The 23,221-nt window shown below is 44.4% G+C and overlaps 1 protein-coding gene across 6 annotated transcripts; it reads right to left on the reverse strand.

The window, feature by feature from the left end:
- Nucleotides 1-66: 66 nt before the first annotated feature.
- dbn1 (drebrin 1) lies at nucleotides 67-22,725 on the reverse strand. Of its 6 annotated transcripts, none has more exons than XM_077739998.1 (15): nucleotides 22,463-22,725; nucleotides 4,741-4,796; nucleotides 4,551-4,663; nucleotides 4,391-4,465; nucleotides 4,057-4,200; nucleotides 3,796-3,873; nucleotides 3,558-3,709; nucleotides 3,232-3,289; nucleotides 3,048-3,104; nucleotides 2,836-2,950; nucleotides 1,931-2,059; nucleotides 1,632-1,757; nucleotides 1,138-1,517; nucleotides 800-899; nucleotides 67-693 (listed from the first exon to the last, which is right to left on the reverse strand). In XM_077739998.1, exons 1-15 carry the CDS (start codon nucleotides 22,708-22,710, stop codon nucleotides 638-640), a joined length of 1,887 nt encoding a protein of 628 aa, XP_077596124.1. In that variant the 5' UTR covers nucleotides 22,711-22,725; the 3' UTR covers nucleotides 67-637. The 6 variants fall into 6 exon arrangements, with proteins under 6 accessions (XP_077596124.1, XP_077596122.1, XP_077596123.1 ...); XM_077739996.1 differs by having other exon boundaries at nucleotides 2,836-2,954; nucleotides 3,046-3,104; XM_077739997.1 differs by having other exon boundaries at nucleotides 3,796-3,876.
- Between the last annotated feature and the right edge of the window lie 496 nt (nucleotides 22,726-23,221).

The raw sequence follows: 23,221 nt of genomic DNA on the forward strand, positions 1-23,221 counted from the left end.
ATTCCAAAAAGGGTCCTGAATTGTAGCCCACCCGCCCACCTTGCTCCCTTTAACCTCACACATTTGTTTTTTTTAAATCCTTAAAAAAAGCCTTTTTATTCATTCATATTTTTACTGACAAAATCAAAATAGTTGAATAAAAAGGCCAGAATTTATGAGACAAAAGATGCCACGGTAAAAAGAAAATTGTTCTGCTTCAAAATCAGACTTATTACCAATTGACTACCTGTCAATAATCTCCCCTTTTTGTAGTAATTGCAATTTTTGCAAAAGTGCAGCAGAAAAAGAAATGCAAATGGTTAATCTCTCATTGAAACGGCAGTAAGTGAGTGAGTCATCACTTTTGAGGCTTCCTATCAAATGTTTTCTATTGTTTTCTTAACAACAACCCGTCCAATACATCTGCAAGCCGAAAAAAAAGAGGAAAAAACAAATAAATAAAGCAACAAACACCCCCCCAAAAAATTGTTCTAGCCAAACCATCTGTAGTTCAACTACTCTGTCCCAAAAGATACGCACGCCATTTTCATTCCAGGCTTATTTTTTTTTTCTTTCTTGACATTTTTCTTCTTGGATTTTTTTTTCATAGAAAAATGGATTTGTATTCACGAAGCGCACTTCTTCTTCTTCTCCACGGCTAGTCGTCGTCGTCGTCCGCCACGGGGTCGGCGTCCCAGCACGTGATGTCAATTTCTGCAAACAAAATAATTTTGACGCATTACTGACATTATTGTCAACATAAAGTGGTCGGCTTTAAAAATGCTCAGGCAAAATAATGCCATTTGATATTTGGACTCACCTGGCGGCTTGTTATAAAGCACAGGTGTAGCTTTTGCCGGGCCCTCCTCCAATTGGCCGAATTCCTCCTCTTGGGATTGGCTAAAGTAGCCCTCACTTGCCTATGAAGAAGACACAAAATATTGAAACAAAAACCCACGTTCAAAAGACACTGATTGGACACTCTAAACTGCCCCTTGGAATGACTGTGATGGGTTGTTTGTCTCCTCCGGCCCTGCGATTGGCTAGCCACCAATTCCCCCTCAGCTGGGACAGGCTCCAGCACCCTCCCCGAGACTCTAGTGAGGATAAAGCAGTTCAAAAAATGAGACGAGAGACGCCGTGCATTGTCATCTGCACCTGCGTGGTTTCTTTAATCAGCGTGTCTCCGTTGGTCATCAGCACGTTACCGTCGGCGGCGGCGTGCTGTAGCGCTCGCTGGTAGCTCAGCGTCATGCGCTCCGTGGCGTCCGCGTCCAACGGCCCGGTGGGCTCGTCTTCGTCCTCCACTACCGCCGCCGTGTGCGAGTCGCCGTCCGTCACTTCGTCGAAGCTGAGGAGCGGCTGAGAGTGAACGGCGGTGGCGGCGGGGCTGGTGGTGTCGCCCGTCAGTTCAATCAGATGGTCGCTGGCCGAATCCCACGTGGAAAAGAAGGGCTCTCGGGCCTGGGGGGCCACGCTCTGAATTGGCTTGTTAGGGCTCCAATCTTGGACGGGAGCTTTTTGCTCTTTCTTGGGTTCTGGGGGACAAAGATGTGGAAAAACGGCTTGGTTAGTCAGACAAACCGATCTTTATTCCGTCTGTCAATCACGATTCTAGTGAACGATGGAACATTCCCTTGAAATGCTCTTACCCCAATCAAATGCACAATCTGACTCCGTGTTGGCTTCCTCCTTGATGGGCGTGGTGACGATTTGGGGAATGGGCGACACCGCCGCCACGTTGCGCTCTACGCTGGCTTGCTCGCCGCCGTGCTCACCTAGGGAGGGCATCATACATGTCATCAAATCAAATAGAAAACAAATTTTTCTCGACTTAAACCTCATTGAGCACTGAGAACAATCAGTTGGTCAGAACTTGTCTAAACGCGGCCTTCCGAGCCTCCACTGAAATGGGAATTCGACTATGTACATTTTAACGCGCTGTACCTACCGGCGGCGCGGTGCGTCCGTGCGTGTGGCGCGGCGGTGGCGCGCAGCGGTGACACCCCCCTGGGTGGGGGGGTCCAAGTGGGGCTCACGGGACTGTGTTGCTGCTTCAAAAAGGGGCTGTCCAAGCGGCCTGGTTAAGGGGGGGAGGGTCCATTCGCAAGAACGCCACCCCAAATTTCATCCACACGCACACACACACATGGGTAACCAAGACAACAGGCAACGCAACCAAGGAAGAAAAGTGACAGAACGAAGAAAAGCGGACGTCAATGTCAAGGGAAAAAAGTCCAAATGGAAATGGTTGGGGTTAACAGAGAGAAAACACAAGAAGGAGAAAGGAAAAGAAAGGAAAAAAAAAGAAAAGAAGAGCAAGTTAGTGCATGCAAAAATTTCAATGAAATAGCAAAACAATATTGCCTTCTCTAAAAAACAAATAAATGGCCAGAGAAAAGCACAGAATCAAAAGGAAAAGAAAACTTGGCCACAGGGCAAGAGGATGTGCGTTCTTGTTGTCATAGCAACACATACTTTTTCGGGGGCAACTTTTTCCACCTTTTTCAATGCAGCCAAATACTAAGGTTATGATTGTCAACCAGCAACCGCAAAAGGATAAAACAATTGAATTCTGCCTGCTCTTTTAAATGTCAAACTCCATTGATGCGCTCTTTAAACCCACACCAATTCAATAAGAGAACAAAAATATGGTCCAAAAAGTAACTATATTAAAAATTCAAAAGTATTATAAGCTACAGACACAAATGTGCACATGTAGTTATAAATATAAATTCATTCAATGGCACTTTTACTAGATCAAACCCTTATAAAGTGTGAAATATAAAGCTATGGATTTATTTCTGGACATTTAGACTCAATGTGTACGTTTGTGAGTGGACTTTTGCGTCTTACCGGAGCGGTGGACGGCGACGGGAGAGCTGTCCACGCTGATGGTCATGGCTCTTTCCTTCTGCTTGAAAAAGTCTCGCGGGTTTCCGGACCGCTGAGCGATGATGGCCTTGGCCTCCTGAACATGTAGACGGGATGGCAGGGTTGTTTTTAATTGAATGTATAGCTTTTAAAAACAATCCAGAAAGCCACAACACGCTATCGTTTCAGCATACCTCCACTTCTGACTCCTTCTTATCCAGGCTGAGGTCATCCAGGCTTAACTCTGCCGGCTAAAATAAAAAACAAAACAGATGTAGGCATTGCAAAAAAAGAAGGCCAGAAAGTGAATTCAAGAAAGACATTTCGTTTATTTCAAATCAGTGGTGTCAATGGCTTCCATTTTTGTGAGGCACTTACTAAAGTGGCGTGACTCTGCAACCTGTCTTTGGCCTCTTCTTCCTCCTGAACTTTCTTCCTAAATACAAAAAAAAAGGACTCTCATTTTTAGCATATCTTTCCATTGAGGCATTTACTGTATTGTTCGGATTATAAATCACACTTTTTTTCCATAGTTTGGCTGGGCCTGCGACTTATGTCTTTTTTCTCAATGTATTTATTTAAAAGGAATAGCAACAGCACATTATGCTGTGTTTTTAGGCTATATTCATCCCAAATCTGTTACATCTGGTGCGACTTATAGACCGAAAAAGAAGAAAAGTCAAAAATGTGGGGCGTTGTTTCACCTGTGCTCTTCGATCTGCCTCTCTCGCTCGCGGTACCTCCTCTCTCGGTTCTCCTGCTCCTTTCTCTCTAACTCCATCCTCTCTTCCTCAAAGCGCTGGCGCTCCTCGGCCAGTTTCTTTCTCTCCTCCTCCTTCCTCAGCTCCTCGTCACGCTGCCCGCAAAAAAATCCATGTTTTAGTTTTGGCTGCAGTGGATGCTTTGTTTTTTTGTATTTGTTTTGTTTGTAAATGAAGGCACCTTGGCCTGCTCCCAGAATTCTTCTCGGTTGATTTTCTTCATTTCCACCTCTGCGTTGGTCTTTTCATACACTGTGCCCTTCTCCCAGGAATAAACAAAAAGAAACAAAAGGTTATTTTGTGGATGACAGACAAAAAAATAACTTTATACAGAAAGTGGAATGAATTGTGGTCAATCGCACTGCAATGAAATGAATTGTGTCATGATTGTAGATGCAGATTTGAATTGGATTGTGAGTGTTATTAGCCATGGTGGACGTACCACATCTCCGTGTTCCTCCTCACGGGTTTTGAGCCGCGTCATGACGGGACTGGCGGCCACCGCCGTGCCGTTGGTGAGCCGCTGCCCGATGGCGGACGGGTCCATGTCGTCCACGCTGCTGGCGTTGATGATGACGGCCACGCCCTGAAAAAGCCACAATCAAATCGATTTATTTTCATCTCTTATCACCCAGTTGAGAACACATGTTCTGTGCGCGAAGCTTTAAATCGAATTGTACTGGTATAACCACCTTAAGGGCATTCAATTCAATTCCAACATTCAAGGCCACTAAAACGTCAACCAAAGGTCAGTTCACATACAAAAGAAAATATACCTGGAAGAAGTCTGCCACGGTGGCCACGTGGCTGGCGCAGGCGCACTTCCTGGCGTCGGGCACATCGTCGCCCACCTGTCACGGCGATAATAGAAAATGGAAATCGCAAACACGTCCATTTTTAGATGTGTTTTTTCTTTCTACGGGCGTGTCACAATACCCAGTTAATGAGGATGTATCGCGGCAAGGCGGCGTTGGGCTCCTTCATGCTGCAGAAGCCGTACATGACCCGGGCATTGTCAAAGGTCGGCGTGATTTCTGCCAGGCCGCCACCTACACAACAGCCAGTCAATACAGTCAGTGCGGCGGCGGGGGGCGAGACAAACAAAGGCAGGGCAAGAAAGTAGTACCTCCTGTAGACGCCAGGGTTAAATCATTGCTGTCGTCTTCGTATGTGTACAAGGCCCTGGAAACACAATGCAAAAAGAGAAAAAAAGATGGCTCACGTTATTTTTCTGCTCTGATTTGTATGTGTTTTTGGCTAATGTGTAATTCTCGCCTTGTGTGACGCAGGTGTCATCAACCCTTGTCTGTGTGGAGAAAGCCCGTGTTCTGGCCCAGAGTATTGCTTCGCGTTTTCCTGTTGCAGTAAGTATTGTTTTTCCTATTTGTCACTGTGCTGTCTAGTTTTTATCAAGTTAACTTTGTCCCAGAAGTTAGTACTTTGCATTCAAATCCCAAATTTTGCACCAGCACTTCCCCTTTCGCAGCCAAAGGCAATTCATGACGCAAACGTTGTTTTGAGAACCTACCATGACCTTCCCCCACCACCACCGCCCATGTGACCGCCAACCCCCCCAAATTCCGCCCCTGGCCATTTCCTATCATGAAGCTAGAATGTCATGCTTATATTTAGTAGGGCAATCCTTGTTAATAGCATTTCAATTGGACTGATTCTATATCATTTCAATAATGTATGATTGCTGTCTATCTCCCACATTTCCCTCAGATGAGGTCAAATGAAGGTGGGAAGAGATTAAAATGGGCTGGATTAAAGTTGTGACGTTGCATAACCAAACATTGATAAAAAACAAACATCCTTTGGACATGGAAATGTGAATTTTTAGTGGTATTCTAGTGATAATATAAAACATGGTCATTACTGACTCACAAGGACAAAAAAAAAACATTTACACTTGCATTCACACCAATTTAAATTCTTCCAATAATAGTACTTTTTAATTAGTGTGATAAAATGGATTTCATAAAAGAAGAAGGTGAAGATCAGTGAGAATTTCTGGCAATTATCTCTTTTTCTTCTTCATGTCATTATGAATTCAAGTTGAAAGAAGGAAGGAAGGAAGGAAGGATGTATTTGAAGACAAATGGAGAGAGCACAAAATCAAGATAAACAAAAGAGGGAGGAGATGATGAGACAGGTTCATTTTGAGATGGCGCCCTATAAATAATTCTCTTTGCCAGGCAGACAGATGTTTATTATTCATACGCATTCCCCGTGACCCAGAAACAGCTCCAAGAAATGTGGGGTTAGCGCACAATAATGGTCAAGTATTATTTCAACTGAAGATTGATGAAAAAAATGAGGATGTGTCGATATAATAACAATAATAATTTTAAAAATGAACAGTTGACTAATGTAGAGTGACAAAAACTATTCTTGTGAATGGGCTTCAATTGGGCTTCATTTTACAAGTCCACCAGAGAGCAGTAGAGATTTTGCCACTCAAATATGATCATTTCATGACTGTACCCAAGGTAGAATAGGACGTCTATTTCCGTCAATGTCAGCCAATGAGATGATGAGGGAGACACTTTTGCTCCATACTTGTATTGATTGGAGTCTGATTAGATGATCTCAACTTGATCAAAAAGGAATAACCAGCATTTCAGACTAAGGCCATACATTTAATCAAATCGTGATTAAAGCCTGTGCAATTTTGCATTTGCTTCCGTTGCCATGACAACATCATCAGAGTGCTCTTCATCTTTTTCTCCTACCATAGTTTGGATTTGGAACTCACAATTTCCCATGAGGAGAAAGTCTTGTACTTTTTGGGCATTTTCTGACTTGGACAAAAGCACATGACAAATCCTGGAAGATCTTTTAAAAATAGTGGGGAGACAAAAAAATGCGTAATAGACCTCCTTTCCTTTAATGGCAAAAGTATGCGGCCAGTCAGGGGAGTTCCAGTCATACTGACGGGAAAAACAGCCAAGTCACAGAGAAGTGAAGACAGCATTGTGTTATTTATTGAGGGAGAAAGCAAAGCAAAGCAAAGCAAAGCAAAGCACAGCATTGCATTGCATTGCATTGCAGTGACTTCATGCAAAAGCAATGTGATGAAGGCCAAGTCGAGCACACAGAAAAGGAAAGTCTGCCATGGCCAAAGGCCTTTCTTTCAATAAGGATTTCCTGGATCTGATCAAAAAGTGATTGCTCATTCCTAATGAGACGAAATGAAATGAAAGTGGTGTAATTTAAGGCTAATAATGGTTCTTTTGCTCCTCTTTAGGAGTGGATGACCACGAGGTGGTGCGGCATCATCCAGATCAATATGGAAGAGCACTGTGAGTATGTGAGAAATCTATACTCCTAGTTATGGGCAAATGTCCAAGTCAATTTGATTGACATGTTCGAATATTGCTGGCTGAATTCATGAAAAATGATTTTTTGGGACATTTTTCTGAGGGTTGTTGTCTCACTTTCCCATCAAACCATAAAACATCAGCAGGGGGCCTTTCTGTCCCCCCCAGTCGGTCTTCTTTTCCCCGGAAAACGTCACTTCTCCCACAGATGGTAAAATGAATAGAGCAGATGCGCGTATATCGCGGCCGGCCAAACCGCGGCGGCCGACAACAGCGGCAGCTGATGCGGCCAATTGACGAGCGTTTTTCCACTCATGTTTTCTGCCTGTTGTTTCATTGCCGTTCCAAAAAAAAAAGGCTGACTAGCATTTGATTGCCTGCATCAGCAACCGTTTGGCGTTCCAAATGATTGGCTCATCTGAAATGGGCTGCAGAACAATTAAAAGGCCATTTTAAGGCAAAAAAATGACCTTGCACCATAGATTTGTACCAAATGAAGGGACTTGAAACCGAAAGGCCGGGAAACTAAAGTGAAATGAAACCTCGGAGGGTCAAACAGAAGTTGGCAAAGTAGCTTTAACAATGACACTTCTCTTTTTAGAGCAAGTTTGAGGAAGCCAAATTGGTATTTTTCTTTACTGCATCCTTCTCAAGTATTATGCTAGAACATGAAATTGCATATGGCTAGTTCCCCCCAAAAGAAGAGGTGCATTTGTTTGATTTTTCTCTCCACAAAATGCCAGTTGTGGCGCCTGGCTTTCCCTTGAGAGAGAGAGAGAGAGTCATTGGGTAATCCAATGCAATCACAACAGTGAGTTGAAAAGCACTGCAGCAGCACCCCGGGGAGAAGGCCCACAGCACTCCGTCATTCCTCAAATACTTCAAATACCCTCCATTTCCCCACTCGGTCTCCCTTTCCTCACCTACACTGGTTTCTCTCCCTGACCTTTTCTTTTTTCACCACATTTCCAATCACGTCACATATTTCAAAGTATATTAACGCCTGCTTCTTAAAATGGGTCAAATCGATGGAAGCCATCCGCCTAGTTTTCTTTAAAAGAATGTTTTTTGTTGATGGCTGATGTTTTTAGGTGGAAATTGGTCAAATGAGGGTAGCAAATACACAATTAGCAGTCTTGTGATGGACTTGCTGCAATTCCGCCGGCGTCCGAGCGTGCGCAGTCGGCCGCCATTGTTGGACCGTCGCCATGCGAGCCAATGTAAACAAGAGGGAGGGAGCACAGAATATGTTTGGACTGTGTTTGAGCAGGACCTGATGTTTTCCGCCGATAGCCCCGTCCTCTTTTTTTCTATTTCAAGAGATTGTTGACAATTAAGAAGGTGTTTTTTTTTTTTTTTTTTTAAACAAAACCTGATGTTTTCATGCTGTTGCAGAAATACAATATTTTTCAGTATTTCAAAGTTTTAGATCTTTTTAAAGGGAAGACAAAAGAAAAAATACATTTTTTTTGCTATGCCACCATTGAACAAGGCTTATATTGTACGATTCTAATGTGGCTGCTAGTTTTGGGTTTATATTTCCGCATTTTGTGAGTGGGGAGCACAAACAAATGGCTTCCACGGCGGTAGACTTTGTGCCGTGGGAAGCTCAAAGTCTTTTGCATAAGTAGGACAAACAAAGTATAGAAAGAAGTAAAAGCCGAGGAGGCAAACTAATGACTAGGCTTAAAAAAAAAGCCCAAGCTATCCATTCACAAAAGCAGGAACAAGGCTTGGCGGGCACATCCAAAAACACACAAAAAACAAACAATAACTCGGAAATAGGAGCAAGAAAAAAACAAACAAATTTAAAGAGTAAACGAGATGACGAGGAATAGGCGGTGGCAACGGCAAATGAGGCCCAATTCGGAAGGAACCAAAAACATTCCACAAATACAAAGCGTGACATCTGCAGAGATTAGGGATAAGTGTTCAATCACAGCCTCATTTATTGTCATTTTTCCGCCAGGCTTCTGCCATCTTTGACAAGAGGATAAGCTTCATTTGGATTTTCGCATGGCACCACATTGTTTTTAACCACTTGCTGTCTTCCCTTGTGACATGTCTTGTCATGGAATAGGCTCCAGCACCCCTCCTGCGACCCTTGTGAGGATGAAGCGGTTCAGAAAACAAATGAATGCATTCTGTAATGTCGCAAGAACTATTTTTAATGGACGCAGATTGCCAAAAGTGAAATTGTTGACGTTTTTTCAGCTTGAAATGAAATAAGCAGGGCAATTTGGCGAAGGTTGCCCATGTGACTTGCTTTCTGTGGGAGGGGACGACATCCTCCCAACGGGATTGCGCCTTCCGTGATGCTGGGGAAGAGTCATTAGCGGGAGCGGAGGAGGACGCCAGTGTAATTATCAAGCCTTTTTGGCCTTGTACACGGATTGCCTTGGATTTTTTAAAGGCTCCGTACCCAATAAGCCACGTGTCACGTCCAATCAGGTTGCCTGAAAGTCATTTACCTCATTGTGGAATGAAGACTTGTCAATAAAAGTCAACAGGAGTCCATTTGCAAGCTTAAATCTATTAAAATGAATGTCAGCCATTTGTCGAGACCGTAAAAAGCCAAACAAAACAATCTATTTCCACATTTAACTAGAACAGTGGTGGGCTTATTTCTTTTTTGATTGCTTCATGAAGTTTATGGTGCGGCTCGCTGCGCACTTTGCCGTGACCTTTCCAAACTCAATGTCCTCTCTCGTCTCCATTTGCCATTTCAGTCGGCCACTTCCAGCGTTCCCAGTGGGGCTCGGAGAAGGACCTTTTAACTGGGCGACCCTAAAATACGCCGGGATCTTCCTGAAGGTAAATGAATTCCTTGGATGGGAACCACGAGACGGTCTTAATTCCACATTTTTGGGCAAAGAAAATGTTTAAAAAATGGCCTACATTAGCATCTCATCTGATAAGATCAGATGAAAGCAAAGAGACGTGGAACTAATTTTTAAGTACTATTATCTCTACGGTGCAAATTGCAAAATGACATGGATTGTGAGATCTACAATGTGAAGTTGTTGATGAAATAATCCCCTGCTTTCATCTCCCAAAAATGAGATGTTTGCCACGGATGGTATGAGCACGCCACCCTGGCAAAAAGTCAACGATTTGATTGGTTTCACGGGATTTCACTGGGTGTTCCAAAAGGCATTAGTATGCTTTTCTGTGAGTGTGCAGCAGCCTTTTAAAGGAAGTGAGTCCTACGCCAAAAAAAAAAAGAAAAAAGAAAAAAGAAAAAATGTGGGTGGATGCTTTAGCGAGAGGCAGAGAGGCCTTCCAAGTGGGAGGACGCCATTGTAGAGAACTGCGTCAAATCACATTATTTTTCTGGATATTCATCCCCCGTGGAAAGCAACACCCGAGAGAATTTTCCCCAAGTGACATTTGGACCATGATTGGTTCAATTTAGTCAAGAATGATCAAAGCATTTGAAAAAGTTTCACATTATCATCGGAAAATTCAAAGTGGATTGAAATGGATGGAAAACCACTTTAGATGTGACAATTGAGTCACTTTGTTTTTTTAAAACCGTTTTAAATGTATCGCTTAATAAGATAAAGTGTGCACAGAGAACATCCAAACAGCAAAAAAACAAGCAGGCAAGCTTTGAGGAAGAGTGGAAATTCATGACTCACATGCAAACATGTCACTACTTTGTCCAGCTTTCGGCTTGATTTATAGACAGACAAGGCCAAAAACGACCACAAATTGGACTCTATGTTCTCGCCGTGTCCCTGTCTACGATATTGCTTTGACTAATAGCCAGAGTTAAGCGTTTTTATGTATAAAATTCGACAGCAGGACGGATTCTAAAGCCAATCTGTTCTAACGCAAATGCACGCCTTGTCAAGTGTGCACGATGGGTCGAGGCGCAAAGTGTAGAGGGGACCCCCTTCCCCCCCTCCGGGCTGCATTCGGCCTACATCTGGCGAGCTCCCATCTTTGCGACGTGGGCGCCAAAAGACGGATCTGGAAGATCTCTCCCGAGGTCTGCATGCGGCGCATTCGGATGAGAGTCAAGAGTTCAGTCATATCGCTTCAGTGCACGCTCGGATGGTCGGCCACTGAAGCTAAATGACTTGTAAAGCAGCATCTCGTTGGTCTCTTTACCCACACGTTGCGCCCTTCCCCCACAGTCGGAAGTAGAACGCAAGCCAAGCAGACAACCCCATTTGCTGCCCCATGTGTGGTCATCGGTGCAAAGCCTTGAGTCAATGTTAGCATTCGCTCAAACGGGACCAAAACAACAACACCGGCTTTAAACTCCAACTATAAGCTTCCTATTGGCCGATACGGCAGACTGTACACAATGTCCGGTTTTTTTGGTGCAAACCTATGTCTTAATTGGCTTAAAGTGCAGTGACACTGCTAATCTCTGCTTTCTATTTGACAGGAATACTTTGGAGCAGTTGCAAAGGGAGGATGGAGCCGTCCCGTTTAATCGATGACTTTCGCCCAAAAACGCCGACTGTGATGAATGCCCTACGGCCAAAGCGGGAAGCATTACGCGATCAAGCGGCGAGGACGGCCATCGAGCCGCCTAAAAGGCCTGCCCGGATGGCTTTCTGTCCTTGAACACAAATCAAGCCAAGAGCGCCATCCATTGAATAAAACATGGCGCCCAATTGACTTTACTGACAGGAAAAGCACAGGGAAGCATCCGGAAAATCGGGTAAACGCGGCAGCTTTTTCTATCCATTTGAAGCTATTCCAAGATGTTTTATTAGACTAGGTTAGAATTTAATTTCATAACAAATAATGGAAATGTTAGTATATTTGTAGTCTTTGAGAGAAAACACTGTCTTTTGTTAGGGCTCATTTCAAGGGTAGGAAAATACTCCAGCGAAAAATGTTTTGTGTTGGAGCCAATTGCCTGTTCAATTCACGCCCAGGAATATAAAAAAAGATGCCTGAGTGATAAAATACTTGAGCTCCAAACAATCCGTCAAGGCGGCCGTGTCGTAGCCGTCATAGCACTTTCCCTCTCCGAGTGGGTGGCGTTAACCAGAATAGATTTAAGGGGACTGACGTAGCTTTGTTCTCTCGGTTGCTCTCACACAGCATCGCTACTCTCATTTTTCAAACAAAAATGTGTGCATTAAAAAAATACAAAAAATCTGCTATATATGTTTTTCTCTTCATCATTTAAACCCATTTTTTTCATTATAGTCGACTAACTATGAAACAAAATGATCCCATTTTGGTGTTTTATTGCCTTTTGTTGGAGATGTACTGAAATGAAAGTACTGCCGTAATGGTTTGTTTACAGTATGTATTTTTGAGGATGTACTACTTAGAACAGCAAGTACACAACTTGGGATTTAATCGGACGGCATAGCCAAGATTTTCTGTTTCTCGGTTCCCGGTTCTGCCCCCCGGGACCGTTCCGAGCCCGCCGTAGAACTATTTATACTCTCTCATGTCCAGTGACAGCCAGCGCTGCGTCACCTTCTTCATTATTTACATCCTCATTCAATCTAGCAAATTATTTCTGTGCGGTAGCAGCGATTTGCAGCTGAAAAGGGGATTTTAAGTGCTAGATAGAATGTAACACTAAAAATGGAGTTTGCTTTATAAAAGGCAATTTCTGTCCCTGACTTTCAGACGCCTTTGCTATCAAATGTTTTGTCGATATCTGCAACCTCTTTTCGGCCTCTTGACATCCACACCCTATCTAACCCAGCCCGCTGACAACACATTCGATCAATAGTCTACGATTACACGGGTGAGGATGTGAAGGTTCAGGGTTATCTGTTTATTGTTGGGACCATTTAGGCCAGGGGTAGGGAACTTATGGCTGGGGAGCCACAAATGGCTCTTTTGAGTCTGTGAAATCCTGACCCCGAATTTCCAAGCTGTAAGGCACACGATGTAGTCCACCATCCCGCTGATCCATCATCTCAACACAATGTTTATAAATGCTCGGCGCGCAGTGGAGAGGGTGCCGGTGTCGAGTGCGTGCGAGCATAGGGAATTGGGAGTGTGCGATGAGCTTTATGCTTTACATAATAGCCTTATTCTGTGGAACTCATAAACTCCCCCCAAAAAACCCGACGTAATCTCTCTCTTTGTGCCGAGGGAGGGGCCGCAGAATGTGCGCCAACCAGGCAGGAAGATGAGAGCATTTCATCGAGCGGCCATTGCTTTCTATTTTTGAGAGACAATCCAATCATTTCTTTTTGACGAGGCAACCAGTTCCGACGTCGATCTGGTCAGCGATTTTCTGCTGTTTGACGGGTCCGAACTGCCGAGTCTAGGCCGAGGGAGCGGGCTTTCAACGGACGGCAAAGTGCTGATAACTTTAGGCCTCCGCTTGGGACGTATTCCAGAGACGCCAACTCAATTACGTCTGACAATGGTGGATTGGAATGGACGCTTACGGAAATAACTTTTCTGTCCCTTGGACATTAAGCACTTAGTTTTGTACTTACTCAGTACTATTTTTCAAAAAGATCTTTCCCAAAATGCTCCCACCGAATCAGAAGAAAAGCCCCGTCTAAAATGTACACGAGGAAACAAAACTGTAAAGCAGGATCCCTCATCCAAAAAGACATTTTCAAATAAAATCTGGCAGTTTTGCAACATTAGGCTGGGCTTATGTCTGCGCGCAGACGCGACGTGTCGGCCATACGGCGGAAAAGAGCGACAAGAGCAATTGGCTGGACCACGCCGACGTCCAGATGGTCCAAGAAAGACACGAACGGGAGCTTTTCTCTCTCTGTGCTTTTCCTCGTACGTCAGTGAACGCATGACATCATCCCGGCCAGAAACGGCAATTTAACTAGAATAAAAGATTGATTTGAAATGAAATATTCAAAGTGTGGGATGAAGCTATGTACATTGGGTCACCATTGTGCTAAAGTAGCCGGCGGGCTTGAATTGAAAGCAAAGGAGAGAGAAAAACAAGGATACAAAAGACGACAAGACCTTCTAAAGCCTTTTAAGAAATTCATCCAAATCGCAAACAGCAAATTTCATCCTCCAAATGTCAAAACAACTTGCTGGAGATACATAGAGAAATATGTAACCCGGCTTGTATCCAGGCAGAAGGCGTGAAGCTTGGATGGAAACTACCCACAATGCCTCTGTGGACCATCAACCCTGCTTCCTTCCCTCCCTCCCTCCCTCCCTCCCGTGAAAGCGCACACTTGACTGCAAAGCGGCAAAACGCTGAAGTCAGCAAACAGCAGGCCAATCTGCCGCCTCTCCTTCTCTTCTTATTCCCTCATTTGACTACTGGCGAGATCGTTTTCGGAGCTTTTGGCCAATGGAACAGAATCATTGACTCGTTTGAGGGTCAATCCATTTTCTCTCAACGGTAAAACATGAGCTGCGTGTTGTGAGTCGGTTACGAAATAGGAAGATTTACCGTATGATAGTTCTGCAGTTATAGAAGGCTTGTTTATCTGAGGAATGCAACCATATTTCCACTGCCAAAAATGATAAGAAATAGGCAATCTTTGAGAGAAGTTGCTACGTATTTGCATCGTTATTTTGCGTCTTATTGTGTGGTACACCTGATCCCAAAATAGAAAATGTCCCAACATGCTTGGGTGCTTTTCACCCTGATGCAATAAAACACTAAAATGAAACAAGTTGTGGCTGTCAAATTGTTCTGCCATGGGGTTATGATCGGGATCATTCAGTTCTGGGTGCGCAAGGGGGGGCTTTTATGAACCTTTTGTCTTTTTGACGCTACGGTACATCGACTTGTTTCAAGATGTACTTTTCCTGGCTATTTCCAACCAAAGGACGGAAAGAGTAACGATTTTCTTGGAAAAATATGGACTTCTACACGTTTCAAAGGACAATATTGTGGTTTAGGGATTGGATGGAGTCGAATGATTTTTCCTCTTTGAGACGATTTGATTTGTGCTTGTCTGCTGTGTGGCAATGCCCCCCCCCCCCCCCCCCAACTGCCGTCCCTCCCTCCCCATTAGTCTGGTATTTAACTGGGATTTGTGTGGCACGCGTGTGTCTGCGAAGCAAAGGATTTGGCTAAACATGTTCAGCCCCAGCGGGGGTGAAAGCTCGGACGCTGAGCCCCCCAAAAGAGTACAGACTGACAGGCCAGACCCCCGATCACCCCCAATATAATCTCTGCTGGGCTTGTCACGATAGATAAACTATGTCCCTAATGACGGACTGGAAAATAGTGCAGTTTTCTGAAAAAAAGGGCGCTTTTGTTTCAGGTGGGTGAGTTAAGACACTCCCTCTATACATTTCTTACTTGACCCTAAAACCACACCTTGTTTTGTTCGTGGATGGAAGATGGCTGACATGCTGACATCACGGCAAAAATTCTTTGGTTCTTCAGTCAACTGGCCTGCGGGTGAAATCACTCAAAGCCCAAGCCTTCAAAGGATTCAAACAATACAGGTTGACCACCAAAAATGTGTGTTTGTGGTCTCAAATTGGCAGCCCGGGGACCAAATCTGGCCCACTCTATTATTTCGTATGGCCTGAGAAATTAAATGAGTGCCGACTTTCTGTTTTAGCATCAAATTCAAATGAAGATTATAGATGTATGTAAGCCCTTAGTTTAACACGCTAGTTTCATCTCATTTGACCTTTATTCTGTTTTTCTCTTCACTCGAGAGCCGCATTTATTCGTTTGGCTCTTTTTCGTGGGATGGCATCCCGGAGGCGGAAAATAACAATAGCCGCAACAGGATGATTAGGTCTCGCTTCTTTTTAAAAAAGAAAAAAATGGTATTCAGTTGTGGTTTGGAATACTGTAGCCTAATTTGGAGAAGATTTTGTAAGAGAGGCGTGTGTGTAACATTAGCCGGCGTCCGGATAACCACCACCACCACCGACGCAGCTGCTTGGATTCAACAAAGACAAAAGAGCCAAGAGGCCGGCCGCCAGAATGCCAAAGATGGGGATCAGCTGGACTGATGCGCAAACAAAGACCAAACGCTTTTCTATCCGGGAGGCATCGACAGCTAAACTCTACGCGTTCGCCGTGAAGGACGACTTAACACGTAGGCGTCGTACGTATTGTAGTTAAACGACCGCCTCCCAGGGAGTCCATTTTTTCAAAAGGGTGACGTTCCAAATGGAAGTTATCATTTTTTAATACATTTCCAAAGGCGTAACGTAAAACGCGAGGGCTTCCAAATCAGACAGAAGGCTTTCTCGTATGGCGTTTGGAGGTGGGCGCGGCTCGCCACTCATTCGTACAGACGACATTCTAAGTCGGAGGAGTCAAGCTGCGCTCAGCCGCTTTGGTGCCAACTCGCCTGCCGGGGGGCTTATGGGATTGATAGACTGACGGCGGGGGACCGACATGACACTGGCGACCGAGCTACAATTAAAAAGTCCAGCTCAACTGACTTGTTTGTCACACTGGCAAAGATGGCGGCTGCCGGAGAGATGAACTAGCTTCCGATAAATTGCTTCATGTCCTCTGCATTGACCTAAACTGGAGTTATTTTGTATGGAAATTATATTTAGGGGCTGCACCCTGATCACTTTAAATCACAGCTATCAAAATGTAGGCCCGGGGGTCAAATCTGGTCCGCCGCATTAGCTTGTGCGGCCCGAGAAAGTAAAAAAACGTTCTGTGAAAAATATTTAAACGTAATTATAAAAATATTTAGTTTCCTTTTGAAATGGAAACCAAATGACCTATAAACATTGCTTTAGATGATAAAAAAAGAGAATATTTAGGCCTTTTTATCCAATTTAACAGCATTAGAGCGCGGGGGGGAGCAAAAAAAAGACATGAATATGTATGAGCAAAGCAAAGAACAGAGAGACAGACACAAAGGACACAAAATGGCAGGCGCTCGCTCGCTCGCCACTGTACGACGGAACATTTCAAAGCGCAATAAAAATCACGTCAGCGTGGCGCCGGCGATTGAGTCGTAAGTCAACTTCGGAAAATACAAATTTAATGCGGCACTTTGGGTAAAGAGCTTTTTTTCTTCTCCAGGTTGGGCAGTTTTGCATCAAAATCCATTTGTTTGGCGACCTTATCCGCCCTTATCGTGGGATAAGAATTCTTTTCATTCGACGCGGTCAAAGCGACCTGCCGAAAAATGCCAAGAGTTCACATCGGAGTCAGCCAGTAAACTCTCTCTCTCTTAGATATTAAACTCTCTTTTATGAATATAATTTTAAGAGCTGGCTTCAACAGTAAACTTTATGTCACCAAAAGACCGGCGACCAATTGTCCGAGCACCCATTTACTGCCATTATTGTTCTGTGCTGAAGGCAAAAAAAAAAACTCATTGAAATGGAACTGACATGATTTCTGTCAAAAGTTAATCAGCTTGAAATGATTTGGGGGGTTCCAATCAAGGCCAATTGGTACTGCTGACCCAGAAAAGACATTTTGAACAGCAAGCATGTTGCGTTCCCCGTTGAACGGCAGCCGTCTCGCCACTTCCAACACCAAGAATGAAATATTCTCCTCCCACATTCTCCAGCGTCAACGTCTGTTAACCTCATTTCCACAAAACGCAATCTTTGGACTTTTGACGGAGTTGCACATGTTGCATTAAGACAAATAAATCACTTGACATCTTAAGTTTGTCATCGCAGAAGAAAAGAATGAAGCAAGCAGGGTTCATTTGGGGGCTCCTCCACAAAATATTCCAAGCGGGAAGCAGACGGATAAGACATGAGTGCCACGTGAAAAAAAAAAAAAAAGAAAAGAGTAAGAGAGCTTCCCGACAATTGCGAGTTTCTGTAAGCAGAAGCTGCGAAAAGAGGAAGGCTTTTCTACTCAGCTCGTTCTGAATCACACGGGGGACTTTGCCAACTGACACGTGCGGGATACCAGGGAGGGGGGGGCCCCGTCATGGCGACCATTCGCTTCGGACGGCCATTTATTATCTTTCAAAGGCCAAGCGTAAAGTCCCCTGGGCCGACGGTGATGTCACTAAATTCGTAAAATACCTCACAGTTAACGGGGGTGGATTCATTTGGACGGATGCATTTGTTAGTCAGAAGATAGAAATTGCTTGGCCTTATTAATCATTTCATTTATAAAGTGACTGACTAGCAGTAGTTGAAATTTGTTGTCTTTAGAAGACATTTGTTAAGCTAGATATCTCCCACCCAGCGCATCCAATCACATGACCTACTTTTGTGGTCTATAGATGGCATTCATAGCTTTCCAATGATACCAAATTTGTTTTGCAGTATTCTAATGGCTTCATATGGATGGAGGAATTTCAAAATAAATGCACATACTCACATAGGGCAAATTTAAAAGTCTAACATTTTCTCTAAAGTGGACAGAGGGGTCCAATCAGTATGAGCTAAATTCAAGATTTTGTAGAAGTGGCTGTGTGACGCTGACAGCTTGACATTGCTTGCTGACACGCTATATTGTTATAGTAAAATGGGTGGAGGCGCATATCATGCTTAATGCATGACAATATTAGCAGTCCACAGTGACTTTTTTGTTGAAATTATCAAAAAACGTGGACAAACGTACACAGGCAAGCACTTTAATAAAATGGGATTGATTTTCGAGAGTCAATTGAGCAGGATTATAGATTCTGTCGTCCCTGAGGCCGATTGTATTGGATGGGCAACATATTAAATCTGAGTTAAGAAGCGCAAAGTCATCCTAGAAGCAGAGATGAGTTCAATCAAATGAATTGGAACAAATATTTGAATTTAGAAAGCCTATCAGATGACGAGCGGCGCATTCCGTCTCGCAGACAAAAGAAACTCGATATTCTCTGGAGACTAAAAAAAAAAAAAATCAATGATACAGTTGGCCAGCCCGTCCAAAGATTACCGCGGTGTAGCCTTGGTAGCCCCGAGGCAAAAGAGTCAAAGCACAAAGATGGCTCTGTTGCGCTTTTGTTGGAGTTAATAATCGAAAAACAAAACATTGGCTTCATTGGCTTGTGGTGCAGACGTTAGCCAAGTCACAGACAAAAGTCTTCAGTGTCTTTTGCCCTAAAAAGAGCCACACTTGACCCTCATCAACTGCACAACGATTGGGGCAGATGTGCATTAGACTTCTGGTTGTTGGTGGATGTCGCCCACCGATTCCAAGGCTCTCGCCCGCGTGCGTTCGTGGCTAAAGCTGGCGAGTGTTTCTATTTTAGTCTACGCTGAGGACAGATCCGCCGGCTTTTTACTTGAAGTTGATGAGGACAGAGAGGGAAAAATTCCAAATTTAGATCCAAGTATGAGTTGGCTCCCAGAAGTAGGAGATTAGGGGACAGGTGGGATTTTATTTAGAAGAAATATCCGGTGAAAAGCATTTGACCATGAAATGTAAACCTAGGAAATGTCACAATTCACTTAAAATGTGCTCATATTTTCATGTAAACTAAATTTGACCCTTTGGTCGTCTTTAAATAAACACACCGGGCCAACGTAGGCAAATATTTGAAAAAGAAGCAGGCCTTAAAGTCAATAAACTCATTGACACTTTTTACAAAATTTGTAAAAACAAAGCAGATTCAACTTTCTCTCAAAGACCCCGAAAATAGCCACAAATTGTTGGAAACAAGTAAATAGCTCCTCTTCTTCTTGAGCTATAATCTCCAACTTGTACTCTTCCAATATGAAGAGACTCTAATATATCTTGTTTAACTTGATACGAAAGCAATATCCCAAGCGAGCATTCCACGCTGTCTTTTCCAGCGCCTTTGAGTCTTTTGTTCAGCGCCGGCCTTGAGTCTCTGCACAACCTCTCTTACTCAAAATACCTCGCCAAATTGAACCGAGCGCTCGATTGTCCAATAGATTAGCCATGTAAGGTAGCATAAAGCCCAGTTAAAAGTCCAAGTGGCTGTTTTTTGTCTCGTCCCATTTCAAATGACATCTGTGTGGCATCTGTCTAATGAGCAGGAAGGCCCGAAAGCGCCTTCCTTGGCGGTTCCCGATCGGGAAGCTGACCTCAAGCGCCGCACGCTGCCGGCTGTAACGCGATATCATATGTTTGGGGAATGTTTCCTGCAGGTTAAGACCCCCATTAGGACAGCGGATGGGTATTAAACCGCAAAATGGTAGGAATGCCAAGACTGGTGATGTCGAGGAGAGGAAAACATCTCCCTTTTTTTGTTTTGGCGCCCCAATTGGTGACGAAGCAATAGTTATGGATTATCCCTAATTGTAAAAGCAAAGAGAAGAGTGCCATTGATTTGGGCAGGCTTTTGCTGACCAACGGTGGTCTTTAAATCAAAGGCGGTTGTCGATGTATGCTGGGTTAAAACCCATCCTACTTGCTTTGATCCAGCAAAGACAGGCCACTGGACAGCTCAGGACAGATGACCATAATTGTCCCCCCCACCACACCAGCGCATTGAAAACGTTGAATAATAATTCAGGATAAGCCTCTAATCTTGCCACCAGAGCAGGCAGGCCACGTGACTCCAAAATAAACCTAACCGGGATGCGTGTCTTTGTGAGACAAAACCGCAAGTTTGATCTGATTGAGAAAGAAAAAAATAGATAAACTGAGACAAGATAGAGGAAGCAGAAGTGGCCATCTTCTGACGGCGAGTTCTGCTATCAGCGTAAACACAGCTTCACCCCCAACAAGAGGAGATGAGCGCCTCATCTGTCCTGTACATCTACCCCTTGTTGCCATGGGAGGAGAAATAACGATTGGTTTAGGTGGGTGGTGGGGGTGGGGGTGGACTGTGGGTCCTGGAGCCATTCAACTCCACCCATCCAATCTGGAACTACCCTGCTGTTACACTCACTTAAATGCTGGAGGATTTCAGATGTTGCTAATAACAAGGACTCATTTCATTCAATTTGAAAACAACTAACGGACCACTCAGATGTGATTTCAAATGGCTTATTTTCAGGAAATTTGGTTTTTATTGTAGAGGAAAAAATATATAATGACATCCCAGCTTGACTCCTAGTTTCCTGCCATAGAAAATTGATCTTCCCATTACTAATCCTACAAGCTGGGTTTGTGACCCCCCCCCCCCTATCCCTAGCACTGACTCCCCTAAACAAACAGTACTCAGTACTCTGAGGCCAAAGTCATACATTCCTGATCATTTCAGTTTGAAGTCATCTTTTTAAAAATCCTAACGGATCAGTCTGGAAGTCTTTTAGGGTGGACATTTTCAAGTCAGCTGTTGGAACAATATGGATGGCGTGCTTTTGCTTCCTTTCCTTCCGCCCTGGAGGAGTGTCTGCATACTGGGACAGCGGGAAGTGGACGAAGTGGTAGAAATGGTAGAAATGGTAGGAGCGGTGGGCTGCTAAAGGGGTGTTACGTGTTGTTTGGGGGTCAGACGTGTTTGGAAGTCTGCTTTTGTTCAGATCTCGTCAAGTGTGAAAAACGGGGGCAGCCCACAAGCCCGAGACGTCATCGACATCATTTGAGGGGGGGCTTCAAATACACCGCATTTATTATTGACTAGGAGAAAAACGAGTTGGGGAATTGTTGTCAAAGTTGATGGTTCTAAAAGATTGGATTGTAAAGGGCCAAAAATTGCCTTGAGTTCTTTAGGCGTTGTCAACATTTTCCATTTTGAGGCTCATTCTCAAATCAGTATATTAATATCAATTATAAGCCAACGTCTACGAGAAACGTGGTTTAACCGACTGAAAGACTACCTTAAACCCAGCTGCTTAGCGTTGAAGGACAAGCGGCTTACAGTTTAACCCAAACGCAGTCTGAAAAGTCAAACATGACCTCCGCCGACGTTACCTGCGCCGTCGGGCGTCCCCGAGGAATAAATCATTGACAAATGACTCTCAGCTGGAGGGAATCAACAATCTACTGGCAACGGCCACCAATGACAAAGCCAATCGGCAAGAATTTTCTTCTTTACTAAGGCCTGTAAAATTCTATTTCTTTTAATTGGAGCAATTAGTAAGCATCCAAAGAATTGCCATGTGATAACAACACCATAGCAGTCCACTTTTGGTATGTGCTAAGTGGCCAAGATGTCACTAGATTTCTAAATATGAGGCTACTCTCGGGATGGAATATGGATTTGTCGAGGCATCAAGCTGTCCGCACTGAATTAATGACACACATGCTAGCCACGGCTACCATCCAGACGGCTTGGGCCATTGCTTTTGAATGTCGGCCTGCGTTTACACGCCAGATAAAACACGGTACGCTCTCCTTTTTAAGCGCTATTGACAGTCATCCATCCATTCTAAACATGTGACCTCTTTCTCAGTCCAATTTTTGTTCTGTTTTCTTCTTAATGGGATCATTCGTGCAAACAGTGGTCAGTGATAGTGTCGTTAGGCCGTAAAAGGTGATGATGGAAGCCCCCTCGTAGTGTCACAGACGCTCACACACCTCCTGGCCTCGCCCTCATTTTGAGGATGCAGAAAATGTCACAGTATTTCAGGCACCCGACATTGTGAAGAAGAAAGTGGCAAATAACTGCAAACCAAAGCTTCTTGTGGAGGTTTTGCAAAAAAAGTCACCCTTGACTTCACGTTTTGCATTTGCATTTCCGTCAATGGAGGCAAAGATGGGCTCCATCGTGCCCTGCGCATCCTCCACACGTACATAAATATGCAAAAAGAAGCGTGATAGAAGGGAATTGGACTCACCAGTCGGTGTCGGAGCACTCGTCGATGACATCTTGGTAGGCGGTGAGCAGGACCAGTCTGTTCTTGGCGAGATTCACAGCCATGTTCGAGCTCGGCGGAGCATCCAGGCCGCTGCTGATGGAGGACGGGCGCGGAATGAGAGAGTCTGACCGGGAAGAGGAGGAGGAGGAGGAGGAGAGCGAGGAGAGCCAAGAGGAAGAGGAGGGGGAGGAAGCCATGACTAGTGGAAGAGACAAAGGGGACGTCATGGTGTCAGAGCGGTCCTAGTGCCGAGCTTGAAACATGAAATGTTCAGCCTGATGCTCTCTTTTCTTAACCATTTGTGTTTAAAGCCAAAACTATTTGAAACCAGGACTCTTTCCAAAACCTGAATCAAGACTTTTTGGTTGTCAAGATGGAGGCAAGATGCGTTGTTTGATCACATTCTGATGCTTGGTCCATTTGGACTTAAGGTCACTTGCCCAATGGAGTGAACCTAGGACCTAAGACCGGAATATAAGAGATCCTTTTAGACAAAATAAACATGGAGTGAGTCATTCTTTTGTGGGATTTCTTGACGAGGGCATCCCCCCTCTCTCCCCGGAAACCTTTCTACGAGAGACCTCCCCCATTGGCCTGCCGTGGTGGGTCGGTTGCCGTGGTAACCCGCCGGCCCCGCAGCGTCCTAGCTCACACAAGGGGTGGCATTCTCCCACAGACCTCGGCGGGCTTGGCTCACGGCCCGCCGCATACCTACGTGGTTCGAGGGGGACGTCCAAT

The sequence above is a fragment of the Stigmatopora nigra genome, chromosome 19 (genome assembly GCF_051989575.1).
Source record: "Stigmatopora nigra isolate UIUO_SnigA chromosome 19, RoL_Snig_1.1, whole genome shotgun sequence".
Taxonomy (NCBI): Eukaryota; Metazoa; Chordata; class Actinopteri; order Syngnathiformes; family Syngnathidae; genus Stigmatopora; species Stigmatopora nigra.

Coding starts and splice junctions, on each gene's coding strand:
- dbn1 (XM_077739995.1), bottom strand. CDS start 22,710: ATGACGTCCCCTTTGTCTCTTCCACTAGTCATGGCTTCCTCCCCCTCC. Junction 4,664..4,740: donor AACCCTGGCGTCTACAGGAG/GTACTACTTTCT, acceptor GCTGTTGTGTAG/GTGGCGGCCTGGCAGAAATC. Junction 694..799: donor GCTTTATAACAAGCCGCCAG/GTGAGTCCAAAT, acceptor TTTTGTTTGCAG/AAATTGACATCACGTGCTGG.